Below are 15,492 nucleotides of genomic sequence, written 5' to 3'. Positions count from 1 at the left end.
CTCTCTTCACGGTCATATCATCCTGGGTTCTGATAGCCAACATGTCTCCAAGCGCAACCTCAGACTCACAAGCCAACAATGGCGCTGCCTCAGCAACACTCCCTGCCGCTGCCCCCCCCTCTTCAACAACCCCAGAGTTCCTCAATACCCAGCCCGGCCCAGACCATGACTGGAAGGTATCGCTGAGAAACAAGGTTGTCGCCATCACGGGTGCCAACAGAGGAATTGGCCTCGGCATCGCTGAAGTCTGCTTAGCAAACGATGCCAAAGTAGTCTACTCTCTGGACCTTTTCGAGCCAGGCGAAGAGTTCCAGGCCGTCCAGAAGGCAAACCCCAAGCGCATCCAATACCTCCACTGCGACGTTACCTCAGAAGAGAGCGTCACATCTGCAATCGATGCCATCATCGCCAAAGAGGGCGCAATCCACGGCCTGGTCGCGAACGCTGGCATGACAAAACACCAACCGGCGCTCGACTTCAGCCGTGCGCAGCTCGAGCAGCTGTTCAACCTCAACGTCTTCGGGGCTTACTTCTGCGCGACCACTGTCGCCAAGCGCTTCATCGAGCTCGGGATCAAGGGTTCGATCGTCTTCACCGCGTCCATGACCTCGTATCGCCCCAACCGGGCGGCGCCGTCAGCGCCGTATGGTGCGACCAAGGGCGCTGTCAGGAATATGACCCACACGCTCGCCATGGAGTGGGTGAAGCACGGTATCCGGGTCAACTCGATTTCTCCTGGTTTCGTCAAGACTGCAATGACCTATTTCGTCGACCAGGCCCCTGATTGGAATCTGAAGATGCAGTACTACGGGGGCATGCCCCGGCTAGCCGACCCGAAGGAGCTCGGTGGCGCTTATGTGTATCTGCTGTCGGATGGAGCCTCATACACAACAGGCATTGACATTCCTGTGGCTGGAATTGTTGGTGCCTGGTAGGGAACGGATTGAAAAAGGGGCAGGCGAGAGATATGATAAGGTTATCCACCATAGAATATAGAGGATTTATGACTACTGATATCGTTGAGCACCAAGTTCAGTCATCCCATCGCTGTGCCTCTCTATCGCGACATTCTTCTTGCTGTTCCTGCTCTCCAGGTATTTTTCGGAGTCTTCATTGTGTTCCTCGTGCGACTAGTTCTTGCTCCTCCAGGTCGTCCTTGCGATTCAATTCACGATGATTACCCGCTTCCTTTGTGAGTGAGAAGAGCAGCTCTAATGCCATTCTCTGAGCAGTAGGAAACCTGCGACCAGCCAAATCAATACAGGCTATTAGGTTTGTGATTGGCAATGTTATTCTATACAAGACATACAGCAAGGAAGAAGGTCGAGCTGCAACAAGTTGCAAACCCAAGAGCTGCGCGAGGCGCATTCAAGGAGCCAAGTTCACGTGGGGTAGGGGTATCGATGCTAGATTCTTCAGCTTGACTAGAATCCTTCTTTCCATATTCTTTCGAGCTCATCGGTAAGCCCTTTTGATGGAAAGCTGCTGATAGCGACTGCTCGGTTTAATGTTTCGAGTAACTCCGTCTGTTTCTCGCCATTCTGGGCACATTGCCCGACTACATAACCCGTTAGCTCAATTCATCGTACCATCGCAGCACGCAAACTCACCAGCAAACATCACCTGCACATTCAAAAATGCCAGTGCAGGATCATTGTCGTTGCAAGCTTTGGCGACACCACAAACCCTATGTAGGCTCTCATTGAGAAGCCGCTGTCGTCGCCTGTAGGCGTTTAATCCGCCCGTGGACGGCTGGGCAAGGAGAACCACTGACCGTGCAAAATGATACATCTGCATCGCCCCAGCGTTCCTGGGCGGATGAATCCAGATTGGTTCGAAAACCCCCTTGCCCTGAGTTGCAGCGGGGCCCGGAGCTTGACCGACATGATGTACGGACGGGGAAGCTGAGCTGGGGCGGCTCGCGCCAGAAACTGTATCCGAGACCGCTCCTCCAGAGATAGGAGCAAAGGAAGCTGGTAGCGCCTCACGCCATTCCTCCAAAGACCGAAGGAGGCGGTTCCCGAGGTTCATTCGTTGCTGTAGGTCTTGCGTTGAAGAAGACGCATCATACGCGGCGTATGCGACGCACTTTGCGGCAATAAATAACACCCTACTGGCGAGGTCATCTGGGTTTAGCTCCTGTAGTGTCTTCTGGGGCTGGAAGATAGTCAGTGTTCGACGACCGGATCTGAAGGCCGCCCAAATATCCTGGCGAATCCATGCCCACCAAACTGCTCTCCTGAAACTGTCTGCAGACTCGGCGTTGTTATCCTGTGATCTTTGAATCCAGAACGCGCCGCGGAGGTGGCGTTCCCAATCCCCGTTGTTGGAGGGCCCATTTGAGTCGAACATTTCGTAAGTGCTGATCATTATGGCAGTGGCCAGGATCTCATGTGAGTTGGCATAAGATGGGTATAGCAATGTGTGTGACAGATACTGAAGCGTCTCATAGTAGTACTGGGTTGCCGAGCGAGCCGCTTCTTCTTGTGCTGGGCTGCCAGCAAGAGATGAATCTGCTAGAGGAGGGCATGTAACGCCAGAGTTTGAGACTTTAGGATTGGGTCCCAAGGACATGTGTCTAGCAGCGACAGCCAGGATGGATTTGAGAAGTCCGGCGTTACGAACAGCGAGATGGGGGACCATGTTGGAGAAATGCCGCTCAGGATCAAAGAGATCCAAGATCGGTCCCACAACATCGACGTAGTAACGGAAATGAACCAATTCATCATCGGAGAGCTCAGTATTGCTGGAGGTGTTCCAGGGGGGAGTAGTGTGGCCCTCGCTTCGACCAAAGATGGGCAGCTGGTCGTCCTGCTCAGTCGGCGACTCTGGCAAGGGGGTCTGTCTCCGAGACAGGGTACTCTCATCAAAGACCCATCTGACCTCGCCATTCGGCAGGCTGTTGAGCCGTTGGATATTGTTGATAGCATCCTGAGCAAGCAAATCGTACCACTCGAAGGGGGATATGTTGAGCAGTGACGTCTGGCTCAATGCTAGGGGTGAGAAGCCGAGATCCGCATCAGAGACTGCAGTGGGCTGTAAGGCGCTGTTGTCGACGCTGAGTGGGCCGGCCGGGTTGAAGGAGGACACGAAAGGTGCCGTCAAGTCGACCGGACGAGCGGCCGGTGATGCTGTTGTGTCTGCTGCGGCTGGCGAAGTGGCTAGTGCACTCTCCGCAGGTTCCGTAGTTGGCACAGCATCCTCGACGCTGTCGGCCTCGGCACTTTGATCGGCGTTGGAAACCGTAGAGTCCGCGCGTCGATGAGTCTCTGAGTCATTCTCGCTGGTGGGAGCTTGGGCGTACTGGCAGTCACGGTCTGACTTGGAACACTGGGCGCATTTCGGCTTTCCCTCGTCACACTTGATACGCCGCCTCCTACATGTCAAACTGCAGCCAGTACGCATGAATTAGCAATGGAGGACCCCACTTAGCACAAAAATACACAAACAGAAGAACTCACCATCCTGTGGATGTTCGTAGGCCTCGTGCTCGAGACGGCCGGACTCGTCGCGGTCGACTTTCTTGCCCAGGTGTCGCAACCGAAGAGGCCATTGACCGTCGTCTGCTGCTTGCGGGTGCCTCCATTGGCCGATCTCGCGTCGAGGATAGTGTCGCTCTCGCAGAGAGTAGAGGCTCTCGACGGAGTAAGGTTCGCTGGGCCTGGTTGGCGATCTGGAAAACATCGAAATCAGTCGAGCGCCCGGCTTCGTCTCGAGGCATTTCCAGCCTTTAAGTAAATTGGAATGCCCAGTGGAGAGCGGTTTCAGCGCCTCAAACCCCTGCTTGTTTCCCCGCAGCCCCCGCAAATGCGCCAACAAATTTAGTGGTATTGAGCGGCGACGTGTTGTTTTCATAGTTCAGATGGCGTGTTAACCGGCGGGAGCATACTACGCTAGAATAGTCTGCTAGATCATCTTTCGCCGCCTATAGTTTTCGAATCCTTCGCTTCCTATTCCAAGATCCGTACCTGACTGAGTGAAACATGCTCAGGGAGACATCCAGAGAAGAGACATGCTCCCGTTGCAACCTGGATAAGTCATCCCGGAGTGAGCTCTGGAGTCTGACGCATTCCCATGGCGCGTGCTTGAAAAGGATCCACAATTGTGGCCTCGACGCGAGGTCATCCACAACACAGGCACTGGGTTCGCTTCGTGGCACCTCGCTTCGGGACAGATTCCATCTTGACCATCATCGACTCAGAACCGTCTTCAGCGTCTCTTCATTGCGAGTGGTACTGAGCTGCGATAGGGCCATCCCCGCACCAGACTCCTTTTCCCATGGGCGATGATCCGGCGTCGCATCGGATGTTAAACCACAAGCCGGACGACGCGGGGCAATTCGTTTCGCCCTCAGGCGGCATGACGACCACAGACAAAGCAACATGACGTGGGTTTCAACAAGTTATAAGAAAAAGCTATGCAGCCTCACCATGGGCCAACAGCGCTTCGAAGACCATCAAAGAAGCACACGCCGGGCAGCATAGTAACAACAGCATCCAACAACATGGCGCCGTCACTTGAGCTCTACGAGAAGGCCACTCAGAATCTGCCAGTGAAGCCGAACGTCACGAATGTTCATGGTGTTCCGGCAGTGACTGACTTCCAATTCGAGAGCTCGGACAAACATGACAGAGTGTTGAAGGTGTTCCGGGCCTTCATCGCTGATCAATGTCAGCAGTTCAATGGCGGTCATCCAGGGTAAGCTACGATGATCATTTGGCTCTTCAATTTGCGACCTTGTCTGACCTTCGGTGTAGCTCCGCCATGGGAATGGCAGCTATTGGCATTGCCCTTTACAAGTATGTCATGAAGTATTCGCCAAGTAATTGTGAATACTTCAACCGAGATAGATTCGTTCTCTCAAATGGTAAGTCTCCCTTGATATTTCATTCCCTCAGTCTGAGTGCTAATAGTAAACAAGGCCATGCTTGCCTTTGGCAGTATCTGTTCATGCACCTCATCGGTGTTAAGAGCATGACAGTCGAGCAGCTGAAATCATACCACTCCGACAAGACCGACTCCATTTGTCCCGGCCACCCCGAAATCGAGAATGAAGGCGTCGAAGTCACAACAGGCCCTCTCGGCCAAGGCGTAGCGAATGCGGTCGGTCTTGCGATGGCGACGAAGAACCTCGCGGCAACATATAACAAGCCAGGATTTGAGGTGGTGAACAACATGACCTGGTGTATGATCGGCGACGCATGTCTTCAAGAAGGCGTTGGCCTTGAAGCGGTGTCACTAGCAGGCCATTGGAAGCTCAACAATCTCTGCATTATCTACGACAACAACTCGATCACGTGTGATGGAACAGCGGATGTGGCGAATACGGAAGATATCAACGCCAAGATGAGGGCGACTGGGTGGAATGTTTTGGAGGTCCTTGATGGAAACTCCAACGTTGCCGGTAGGTTATTTTCTTGGGTATGCTTCTTTCATAGACTCTTCGCTGACTCGATTATCTCCAGCCATTGCCAACGCTCTGATTGCTGCGCGAAGCAGCGACCGTCCAACATTCATCAACGTTCGTACAACGATTGGATTCGGCTCACTCAAAGCTGGTGACGCAAAGACGCATGGCGCCGCCCTCGGTGTTGACGATGTTGCCAACATCAAGAAGAGCTTCGGCCTAAACCCCGATGAACACTTCCACATCCCGAAGGACGTCTACGACTTCTTTGCTGACGCCGTTGAGCGCGGCAAAACCTACGAAGCGGACTGGTCCTCAACTATCCAGAAGTACTCCCAGGAGCACCCCGAGCTCGCGGCCGAATTCAAGCTCCGCGTGGACGGAAAGATGCCCGACGATTGGACAAAGCACATCCCGAGCCACGACCAGCTCCCGACGGAGCCCACGTCTTCTCGAAAGTCTGCGGGCATTGTGGGCAACCCACTCGGAGAGAAGATGAGAAACTTCCTGATCGGCACCGCCGACTTGACCCCGTCATGCAATGTCGCATACAACCAGAAGGTTGACTTCCAATCTGTGAGTCCAATCTCTCTGCGCCCATGATCAAGGACTGCCTCTAACCATGCCTCCAGCCCGAGCTTCGCACCGCATGCAACTTAAACGGAGACTACTCCGGGCGCTACATCCACTACGGCATCCGCGAGCACGCCATGTGCGCAATCTCCAACGGCCTAGCTGCCTTCAGAAAAGGCACATTCATCCCCGTCACCAGCTCCTTCTTCATGTTCTACCTCTACGCCGCGCCCGCCGTTCGCATGGCCGCCCTGCAAGGCCTCCAGCAAATCCACATCGCAACCCACGACAGTATCGGCACTGGCGAGGACGGTCCCACGCATCAGCCCATCGCCCTGCCCGCGCTATACCGCGCCATGCCGAATACGCTCTACATCCGCCCGTGCGACTCGGAAGAAGTGGCCGGCGCCTTCATCACGGCCATCAACTCGACCGAGACGCCCACCATTATTTCTCTGTCGCGTCAGAACCTGACGCAATACCCTCAGCACTCGTCTCGTGACGGCGTTACTAAGGGCGCCTATGTCTTCGTCGAGAATGATGACTTTGACGTGACTCTTATCGGCGTGGGCTCAGAAATAGGCTTCACGATGGAGACGAAGGAGCTTCTGGAGAAGGACGGCGTCAAGGCGCGTGTGGTGTCATTCCCGTGCCCACGGCTGTTTGAGCAGCAGTCGCGGGAATACAAGCAGTCCGTCTTGAAGCCGCGCTCGGGCAAGCCGATGGTGGTAATTGAGGCGTATGCGGCAAATGGCTGGGAGAGGTACGCCGATGCTTCGTTCTCGATGCGCCGGTTTGGCAAGAGTCTGCCGTCCAAGGCAGCGTACGACTATTTTGGTTTCAAGGCGACGAGGATGGCGCCGAGGATCAAGGAGCTTGTAGAGGAGGTGAAGAGAGATGGTATTGAGGTTCTTCGGGGTGACTTTAGAGACTTGAACGGACCATTGGGAGTTGGATTCGAGCATTGAGATCGGGCTTAGAGAGTAATCATGCAAGAGTCTCCAGAAGGATATTTGCTGAAGTGACATTCAATGGGATTGAGCATCCATCCACTGAGGTTTATTGATCTACCATGTGCTCTTCTTCAAAAACGATTAGTGTCATGTGATAAGCAGCCATGCAATGCGCCATAAATCTTACCATGAGAAACAAAGAGTCTAGGGTATTGAAAGCCACTTATCAACCCTGCATGTCCGAGAAGAATATTTCATGCTTGCGAGGGTCGCGATCGGCAAGCTACCCCGCATAGCCTAAATGTAAGAAGCTTCAGGGGCGGAGTTCCATTGTTGGGGAACCTAGTCTTCCTCTGCAGTGACCCCGCGCAGATCTCCCCTCCTGTGCCCCCAAGACAGGCCAGCAGCTTCCTGTTTATGTTCCTTCAGGATGGCCTCGGGCTAATTGAAGGCGCGATAGACGTCATGAACCAAGCTGTTGGGAAACAGGAGGGGTTGGGTTCCGTTTCTCCCGGATCATCATCCGTGTGGAGGAATTTGGAGGGGCAATTATTCCGGATGAATTGCTACAAAACCGTTGGCAAAGAAGGGCATTCTGTCAGTTCAAGAGGTGCCTTTGAAGCGGGCTCGACTCTTTGCTGCTGATTCTAGTATGTTCACAATGATAATCACGAAGTTAGTCTGGGTCGCCTTGCTGTCGGCTCTGGCTCTAGGGAGCATCGACAGGTACGTCTCTTATTCTGGGTAATAGATCCAATTTTTCTAATAAGTCCAAAGACAACGAATAGTCTCCCAATTCAACGTCGTTCGAACGGGCTTGATTGACAATGAGACTACGCCATTGCAGGTCGGCAATGGTAACTTTGCTTTCAATGTCGACAACACGGGCTTGCAGGTGAGGGTTGCATCCCGACGCCTGGCCATGTGGAATCCCTAACACAGACCATAGACGTTCCTGCCCTTTAACACTCTGTCAAGTTGGGCATGGCATAACGATTCGTTGCCCACGAATGGGTAGGGCGAAAACGACCCATCTTCCGTGCATTTGCGTGCTGACCGAGACCGCAGCGAGAAGCTGAGCGACTACACCGGCGTGCCCCGACTGACCCACGGACGAAACGTCTCATACGACATCCCCGATCCCAATCTTCCCGCAGTATCTCAATGGCTCATAGGCAACCCTAACCGCATCAACCTGGGGCGTATTGGTCTGAAGTACAAAGGAGCGACTCTTTCAGCGGAGAAAGTCACCGATCCGAGGCAGGAGCTAGAGCTATGGAGTGGAACCATCACGTCTACATTCAGAGTAGACGGCGAGACAGTGAAGGTGATCACACAGGGCGACTTTGACACTGATGCTGTAATGTTCCAAATTGATTCGAAACTTGTGGCAGCAGGCGATCTACAAGTTGAACTTGACTTCCCCTACCCGCCAATCCACTCGACCAAGTACAAATACGAGGTTTTCGCCGGAGTCTACGACTTCCCGCTGAACCACACCACTCGCATTGTGAACAGCTGTGGAAGGCCTGACTTGGCACACATCTACCACGAGCTACAAGAGACCAGCTACTATGTCAATCTGCGCTGGCCTTCTAACTCTTCACTCCACTTGTCGAGGGACGAGCCAGAAGGTTCTGAAAAGATCACTGCCCATCGATACACCTTGGCGTCTAACAGCTCGGCGAGCTCGGTTCTCTTTACTGCGCACTTTTCGCCAGATCGTCAAGATCCCGACATCCCCTCGACAGTGGAGGAGCGAAACGTAATTGGTTGGCACGAGTATTGGAGTGAGGGCGGCTTTGTTGACCTCACTCTTTCGTCGAACCCTAATGCTACAGAGCTGCAAAGACGCATTATCTTATCACAGTATCACGTCCGCGTCAACAGCGCAGCTTCAGGACAGTCACCCCAGGAGAGTGGGCTGATGAATAATGGGTGGTATGGTAAGTTGGAATAACAGTGTTCTCTTGGATCCATAATAATTGAGTACAACATTGACGCAACCCAGGAAAGTTTCATATGGAAATGGTTGTATGGCACAATGCGCATTGGGTGACATGGGGTCGGAAGAAGTACTTCGACAACATCTTTCCACAGCTTTATGAGACGCTTTTGCCCTCTTCTGTTGCGAGGGCTAAAGCCATGGGATGGGAAGGAGCCAGGTCAGTTGCCTCCATGAGCAGTTTAAAATTATATGAATTTCAAACTCACAACGGAGTTCCTAGGTGGCCAAAAATGACGGAGCTCGAGACTGGCGTTAGCTCGCCAGGTGGGATTAATGGCTTGCTACTTTGGCAGCAAGTGAGTGACCAGAATATCGTCAGAAAGATATTAACGCTGACATCGACAGCCCCATACTATGTATTTGGCAGAGTTAGCATACCAGTCCTCGCCAACGGATGAAACACTGAAGCGATGGGACGAGGTGGTCACGGCTGCCGCTGACTACATGGCGTCATACGCATGGTTCAACGAGACATCAGGTCACTACGACCTGGGACCACCGTAAGTTTGATACTCAAAATGCAATATGTTCACATTTGAGACTGACAACATATTCTATAGCTCGTACGGCGTGACAGAAAACACTCCTCCCGCAGAGACTCTCAATTTGGCTTACGAGGTATGTCCGCGTGATCCACTCGTCTGAATGCCGAAGCTCACCTGCTTGTAGATCGCATACTGGAGATACGGTATCGACACAGCCCGAGAATGGAAGAAAAGACTTGGCCAAAATGTCCCGGATAAATGGACCACTGTCGCAGAGAAGCTCGCCACTCCGCCTCAGATCGACGGGCTCTACGCCGTCTACGAAGGCCTCAACAGCTCTTGGTGGGATGATCCCGCTCTCAACGGCGACCCGCGCAGCCTCATCATGATGCAGGGCGTGCTGCCGGACACGCCTGCTGTGGATCCCGAGGTGGCTCTGAGAACGGCGGATAAGGTGTGGGAAGTGTGGACAGACCAGAAGATTCGAGGATGGGGACGACCTGTGTTGGCGATCAACTCTGCACGGATCGGAAACCCGGAACGTGCTGTTTATCACTTGACAGCGTACAGCTATTGGACTTTCGATGATGCTGGATTTGCTGTCCGCGGGGGAGACGGTATGTGTACCCTTTTACGGATGATTATCTCAAGCATTGCTAACTGGTAGTAGGCGGCACACCTCCACCCTTTATGCCGGGCAATGCTGGCTTCCTGTATGCTGGTAAGAGCAATGTCATGAAATGAAGTCTTGATGAGAGCGTCGAGGAGTATTAACATATACTGCAGTCGCGTACATGGTTGCTGGATGGCAGGGTTCCGAAGGCGATGCGCCCGGCTTCCCCAAAGACGGCGGGTGGATTGTGGAGCATGAAGGGCTTCAGAAGGCACCTTGAGTCGATGAACCAAAATACAGCTAGCATAATTCAGAAATCGCCTCAATTTGGCAAGTGATTTTGATATGGTGTATTACATATGTGCTATTTTCTGTTTCAGTTTGGTGAGGTATGACGGACATCTACCACTCTCTAATCTCACCACCAGGCCCGATGAATCCGGGGCTCACCCACGCCTTGGCATCTTTTGACAACTGACGAACCTGATCCTCATCGATCTCAATACCCAGTCCCGGTCCAGTGAGAAGGTCGATGTATCCATCCGTCACCTTCCAGACCTCCGGGTTCTTCGTGTAACTCGTCAAATCCTGTCCGGTGCTGTTGTAGTGAATACCCAAGCTCATCTCCTGAATCACAAAGTTTGGCGACGTGAAATCAACCTGGGCGTTGGCAGCCAGGGCAATGGGGCCAAGTGGGCAGTGAGGCGCCAACGCAACATCATACGCCTCCGCCATCGCCGCAATGCGACGCATCTCAGAAATGCCACCGACGTGAGAGATATCAGGCTGCAGGATATCAACACAGCCCGCCTCCAAGAACGGCTTCACGTCCCAACGGCTGTGAAGACGCTCGCCGAGAGCGATGGGGATAGACGTCAGGCCGCTGATCTCCTTGATGCCGCCCAAGTGCTCTGAGAGAAGGGGCTCCTCGATGAAGAGAGGGCGATGCGGCTCGAGCGCCTTCGCGAGCTGCTTCGCCATGGGCTTGTGTACACGACCGTGGAAGTCAACACCGGCATCCATGCCGAGGGCTTTCACGGCCTTGACGCGCTCGACGGCGGCGTCCAGGGCGTTTGGGGAGTCGAGCCAGCCGAGGTCTTCGGTGCCGTTCATCTTGACGCACTTGAAGCCCTGATCCTTTCTTGCTTGTCTGTGTAACATGTCAGCATCGATTCTCATGTTGCAGATTATTCGCATGTTTCTTACGCTTGAGCTCCGACGTCATTCGGCCTGTCACCGCCGATCCAGGCGTACACCTTCAGCTTGTCTCTGACCTTGCCTCCGAGCAACTGCCAGATAGGCAGACCCAGCTTTCTAGCTACATGACTCTCAGTAACGTATTTCATCAACTGTGGCTGACGAACTCACCCTTCAAGTCCCACAGCGCAATATCGATACCCGCCAACGCACTCATGAAGACAGGGCCTCCGCGGTAGAAAGTCGTCCTCCATGACATTTGCCAGATATGCTCGATGTCGCTGTGCCATGTAAGCATCGACAACTTCTTGACCACGAATGCAATAAACATACTCAGCCTCCATGCCCGAATACCTCTCGAACCAAGCATCAAGACACCCCTCAACAGCCTGGGTGTGCCCCTCCAGCGACGCCTCGCCCCATCCGACGTTGCCCGCCTCGTCCGTGATCTTCACGAATAGCCACCTGGGCGGCACCCGGAAGTACTCCATCTTTGCGATCTTGCCCATGATGAACTCGTGTGGGGATTAGTAGTGTGACGTATGAAATGAGGGGTTACCCTTGCAAATAGTTACAAAGAGAGCAATTGCGCTTTGTGGAAGGGAGATGCCGAGTCAATGGTGTGCTTGCAAGAATAACACACTCTTGAGGCAATCGTGAACTATTATTACCCTACCAAAGCGGAGATGTGACGGAGTTGACGGAGCAAAATGCGCCCCCATCGGAACATAGTCCGGAACCTCGCCGAGCCTGTGCTCACACTCCCGTCCGACTCCGCAGCAGCATCTCCATCGGCAATGCCCGCGGCCATTACCCGGCCGCAAACGGCAAGTGGGGAGCTACTCCATAGACAGTGCGGGGTTCGGTGCACCCTCACCCGAATGTGATCCAGCAGAGCAACGGGTCTCTGCGGGGTTACGGTGTGCACTTTTCCGTTCGGTGAGGAAAAGGGACACGGAAAACATTCACCGAGGTCTGGGTCTTCTTATTGGTGGTTTCATGAGTTTCCATCAAGTCTATCTAGGGGGTGTTTCTTGCTCTATTACGACAAACTTACACACAAAGAATGCTGTTCTATGCCTGGCCGGCTCTAATCTTTTTCTGCTGTGCCACCCACGTCTCAACCGCCTTCTTGAGCGTTTCCGGGTCGGACTCACCGAAGATGTCCTGGCCCAGGCGCGCGGGGAAGTTGTAGCGGTGCTTCCTGTCGAGGGAGTTGATCTTCTCAAAGACGTCCTTGGGGAGCTCGAACACTGTTACATGTCAGTGACTTCTTCCTCCAATTGCATCGTGAGCAAGTAGACTGTACCTTCCAAGTTCTTCTCAATTCTTGAGGGAGTGACGGACTTGGGGAGCACGACGGTTCCCCTCTGGACAGCCCAGCTGACGAGGACCTGGGCGGGCTCCTTGTCTAGAGACTTTGCAATCTCAATGATTGTGGAGTCATCAACGGCGCTACTTACTGTCAGTCTGCGGGCCACACACACAGCGTTCAGATTGTGCCACTCACCGAGGCAGGTTGTAAATGTTGTTGGCAAGGGGGCTGTACGCCGTAACAACAATACCCTGCATGTTTCCCCAGATTAGCGAACCTCCGCACAAATGCAACCACGGAACATTCTTGAGTCAGCAGGGAACAGGTAGGTACTACTCACGTTCTCCTTGGACCAGGCCAAGAGGTCGGGCTGCTGCAGGTACGGGTGCGCCTCGATCTGGTTCACCGCCGGCTTGATCTCGGCCGTCTTCCACAACTCCTCAATTTTCTCGCGGGTGAAGTTGGAGACACCAATGGACCTAATCTTGCCCTTCTTGACGAGGTCCTCCATCGCCTTCCACGTCTCGGAGACGGGGACATCAATGACGTCCACGGCCTCCGTCACGGGGTGCAGCGGGAAGCGGTTGGTGTCGTTCTCCTTCCTGAAGGACACGGGCCAGTGAATCTAATGCACGACATAGCTGCGTTAGGCGGGCCGTTGAAGAAGGGTAGGGTGGGGTGAACAAGGAGCGATGGAGGGGTCTCACCAAGTAGAGGTCGACGTAGTCGGTCTGAAGGTCGGCGAGGGTGATGTCTAGCGCGGTCTCGACGTCCTCGGCCTTGTGGTGCGTGTTCCAGAGCTTGCTGGTGATCTGCAGGGGTCAGAACTCGAGAGGGCGATAAGCTTTGAGGTGAGTAGCTTACGAAGATGTCTTTCCTGGGCACACCAGAGGCCTTGAGGCCGGCGCCGACCTCCTTCTCGTTGTCGTAGACCGCGGCCGCGTCAATGTGGCGGTAGCCATTCTTCAGAGCATGCTCGACGGCATTCTTGACCTCATTGGGCCTGGATTGCTACACATCAAAGCCATCAGAAGTTGCCCCCATCTCGACTGCACAGCTGCCTCTTACCCAAGTACCCAGACCAACAGCGGGGATCTCGTGTCCCGACAGGAGCTTGAAAGATGAAGGTAAAGCCATTATTGCGGAATGATTCAGGGTATCTCAAAATGTGCCGTTCACGGAAGTACGTCTGAGGAAATGAAAATCGGATGATTCTGATCGTTATCCGCACTCAACTGGTCATATGTCACACTCCAGAAAGCCACATGAACAAAAATTTCACAGGCTCGTCTTATATCCCCAGTTTGAGGCTGTCGTCAGTTGTCCCTCTCCTGCAATGTTTCCGCATCTTCGGGGCGCCGCCCATCCGTGTTACGGAGAAGAGCATTAGGTAAACCTCTTTTCCGCCGCTTCTGAGCAACGCTGCCGCTCATGTAGCCGATGGCGTCCGACGCGGCGTGGCGTATCGGACTGTTCCCCGCGCGAGTCTACCCCCCATGTTGCTTCACGCCATGCGTCTCCACCCCCGCGTCATCACACCCCGAGAAACGCCATCCTGGTGGACCCGGAGCGCAGGCTGGCTCTTCGCGGAATTGCCGAGAGGACCGAGACCGGGGGTGCTCTGACACGTTTGCTTGCCCATCGTGAGTGGTACAATTGAGGGGTGGTTGCTGTCAACAAAACTGAACGTTCTTGTTTGAAAGAATCTCTGCAAAGCAAAAAAACAAAAAGTGATACCCGTCATCTCATATTCTTCCGTCTCAATTCCTGTTCCTTTCCGAGTAAATTCATCCATCACAATGGCCGACGTCAGAGTACCCCCCACGGGCGTTTTCGTCCCTGTCCCGACCTTCTTCCACCCCGCCTCCGCGTCGTCAGGCTCCCTCCAGCCCAAGGTCGACGTCGAGACGCAGGTCAAGCACAGCGTCTACCTCGCAAAGAATGGCATCCGCGGCCTGGTCCTCCTCGGCTCGACCGGCGAGGCCATTCACCTGAACAAGGCCGAGCGCATCGAGCTCGTCGCCGGCGTCAAGAAGGGCCTAGAGGAGGCCGGGTTCCCAGACTACCCCATCATGGCCGGCGTGCTCACGAACGGCGTCGACGAGACGCTCGAGTGGCTGGAAGACTACGCCAAGGCTGGCGCGCAATGGGGTCTGGTCCTGGTGCCGGGATACTTTGGCACGGCGGCGAACCAGGAAAACATCAAGGGGTGGTACAACTTGATCGCGGACAAGAGCCCGCTGCCCATCCTTGTGTAAGTGCACCACTCATTGAAAGTGAAGCATGAGCTGACTGGAATAGGTACAACTACCCTGGCGTCACAAACAACGTTCTCGTCGAGCCCGATACGTACAAGGACCTCGCCCAGCACCCCAAGATCGTTGGCTGCAAGATGTAAGACTCACAACCGCCTCACGCTCACTTTCCAAAGCTAACGCGCCCAGGTCCCACGGCAACGTCTCCCTCCACCTCCAAGTCTCCTCCGACCCGCGCATCGACCACTCCAAGTTCCGCGTCTACAGCGGCTTCGGCCAGCAGCTCGCACCCATCGTGCTCTTCGGCGCTGCGGGCGTCATCGACGGCCTCGCCGCCTTCTACCCCAAGACCGTCTCGCGCCTGTTCGCGCTCTCCGAGAAGCGCCCCGTCGAGCAGGGCACCCTCGAGGAGGTCCAGCGCCTGCAGTACGCCGTGTCCCGCGCTGAGGACTTCATCGGCAAGACCGGTATCATCGGTATCCGTGAGGGTATCATTCAGAAGGCCGGCTTCGGCGCGCTTGAGGGAGGTCGTTTGCCGCTCAAGGGACGTCTGGCCGAGGCGACGTGGAAGTCGCTGGATGCGCTGCTGTTGTCGGATATCGACAAGATTGAGAAGTCCCTGTAGATCTCCCGTGTAAAGACTAGATAGCGGGATGGTTATGAATACATGATTGGATACGATGAAC

General features: G+C 54.3%; 7 protein-coding genes across 7 annotated transcripts; 4 read left to right on the top strand and 3 right to left on the bottom strand.

Annotated features, from left to right (window-relative positions):
- Positions 1–41: 41 nt before the first annotated feature.
- Positions 42–935, top strand: mtdH (NADP-dependent mannitol dehydrogenase; the record flags this gene model as incomplete). Its single annotated transcript, XM_037329422.1, has 1 exon — positions 42–935. The coding sequence occupies one exon, from the start codon at positions 42–44 to the stop codon at positions 933–935; it is 894 nt and encodes a 297-aa protein (XP_037171644.1).
- A 489-nt stretch (positions 936–1,424) lies between these two features.
- CGCA056_v014179 (Sterol uptake control protein 2) lies at positions 1,425–3,684 on the bottom strand (the record flags this gene model as incomplete). Its single annotated transcript, XM_037329421.1, has 3 exons — positions 1,425–1,558; positions 1,611–3,376; positions 3,458–3,684. 3 exons carry the CDS (start codon positions 3,682–3,684, stop codon positions 1,425–1,427), a joined length of 2,127 nt encoding a protein of 708 aa, XP_037172279.1.
- Positions 3,685–4,504: 820 nt separating this feature from the next.
- Positions 4,505–6,948, top strand: DAS1-0 (Dihydroxyacetone synthase; the record flags this gene model as incomplete). Its single annotated transcript, XM_037329420.1, has 6 exons — positions 4,505–4,698; positions 4,758–4,799; positions 4,851–4,867; positions 4,922–5,404; positions 5,466–5,983; positions 6,040–6,948. 6 exons carry the CDS (start codon positions 4,505–4,507, stop codon positions 6,946–6,948), a joined length of 2,163 nt encoding a protein of 720 aa, XP_037172278.1.
- A 646-nt stretch (positions 6,949–7,594) lies between these two features.
- Positions 7,595–10,319, top strand: CGCA056_v014177 (uncharacterized protein; the record flags this gene model as incomplete). Its single annotated transcript, XM_037329419.1, has 11 exons — positions 7,595–7,659; positions 7,711–7,828; positions 7,883–7,947; positions 8,002–8,879; positions 8,945–9,098; positions 9,162–9,237; positions 9,287–9,441; positions 9,502–9,559; positions 9,611–10,043; positions 10,097–10,147; positions 10,213–10,319. 11 exons carry the CDS (start codon positions 7,595–7,597, stop codon positions 10,317–10,319), a joined length of 2,160 nt encoding a protein of 719 aa, XP_037172491.1.
- Positions 10,320–10,441: 122 nt separating this feature from the next.
- dgoD-1 (D-galactonate dehydratase) lies at positions 10,442–11,745 on the bottom strand (the record flags this gene model as incomplete). Its single annotated transcript, XM_037329418.1, has 4 exons — positions 10,442–11,189; positions 11,246–11,357; positions 11,408–11,517; positions 11,570–11,745. The coding sequence occupies 4 exons, from the start codon at positions 11,743–11,745 to the stop codon at positions 10,442–10,444; spliced, it is 1,146 nt and encodes a 381-aa protein (XP_037172490.1).
- Positions 11,746–12,310: 565 nt separating this feature from the next.
- Positions 12,311–13,688, bottom strand: CGCA056_v014175 (putative oxidoreductase; the record flags this gene model as incomplete). Its single annotated transcript, XM_037329417.1, has 7 exons — positions 12,311–12,489; positions 12,546–12,691; positions 12,747–12,802; positions 12,892–13,176; positions 13,259–13,363; positions 13,416–13,562; positions 13,620–13,688. The coding sequence occupies 7 exons, from the start codon at positions 13,686–13,688 to the stop codon at positions 12,311–12,313; spliced, it is 987 nt and encodes a 328-aa protein (XP_037172277.1).
- A 662-nt stretch (positions 13,689–14,350) lies between these two features.
- On the top strand, positions 14,351–15,431 carry CGCA056_v014174 (putative 4-hydroxy-2-oxoglutarate aldolase; the record flags this gene model as incomplete). Its single annotated transcript, XM_037329416.1, has 3 exons — positions 14,351–14,805; positions 14,853–14,945; positions 14,996–15,431. 3 exons carry the CDS (start codon positions 14,351–14,353, stop codon positions 15,429–15,431), a joined length of 984 nt encoding a protein of 327 aa, XP_037171424.1.
- Between the last annotated feature and the right edge of the window lie 61 nt (positions 15,432–15,492).

Source organism: Colletotrichum aenigma, assembly GCF_013390185.1.
Source record: "Colletotrichum aenigma strain Cg56 chromosome Unknown KSG_Cg56_contig10, whole genome shotgun sequence".
NCBI lineage: Eukaryota > Fungi > Ascomycota > Sordariomycetes > Glomerellales > Glomerellaceae > Colletotrichum > Colletotrichum aenigma.
The sequence above is the reverse complement of the archived record's forward strand: the minus strand, read 5'-3'. Positions and strand labels throughout refer to the sequence as shown.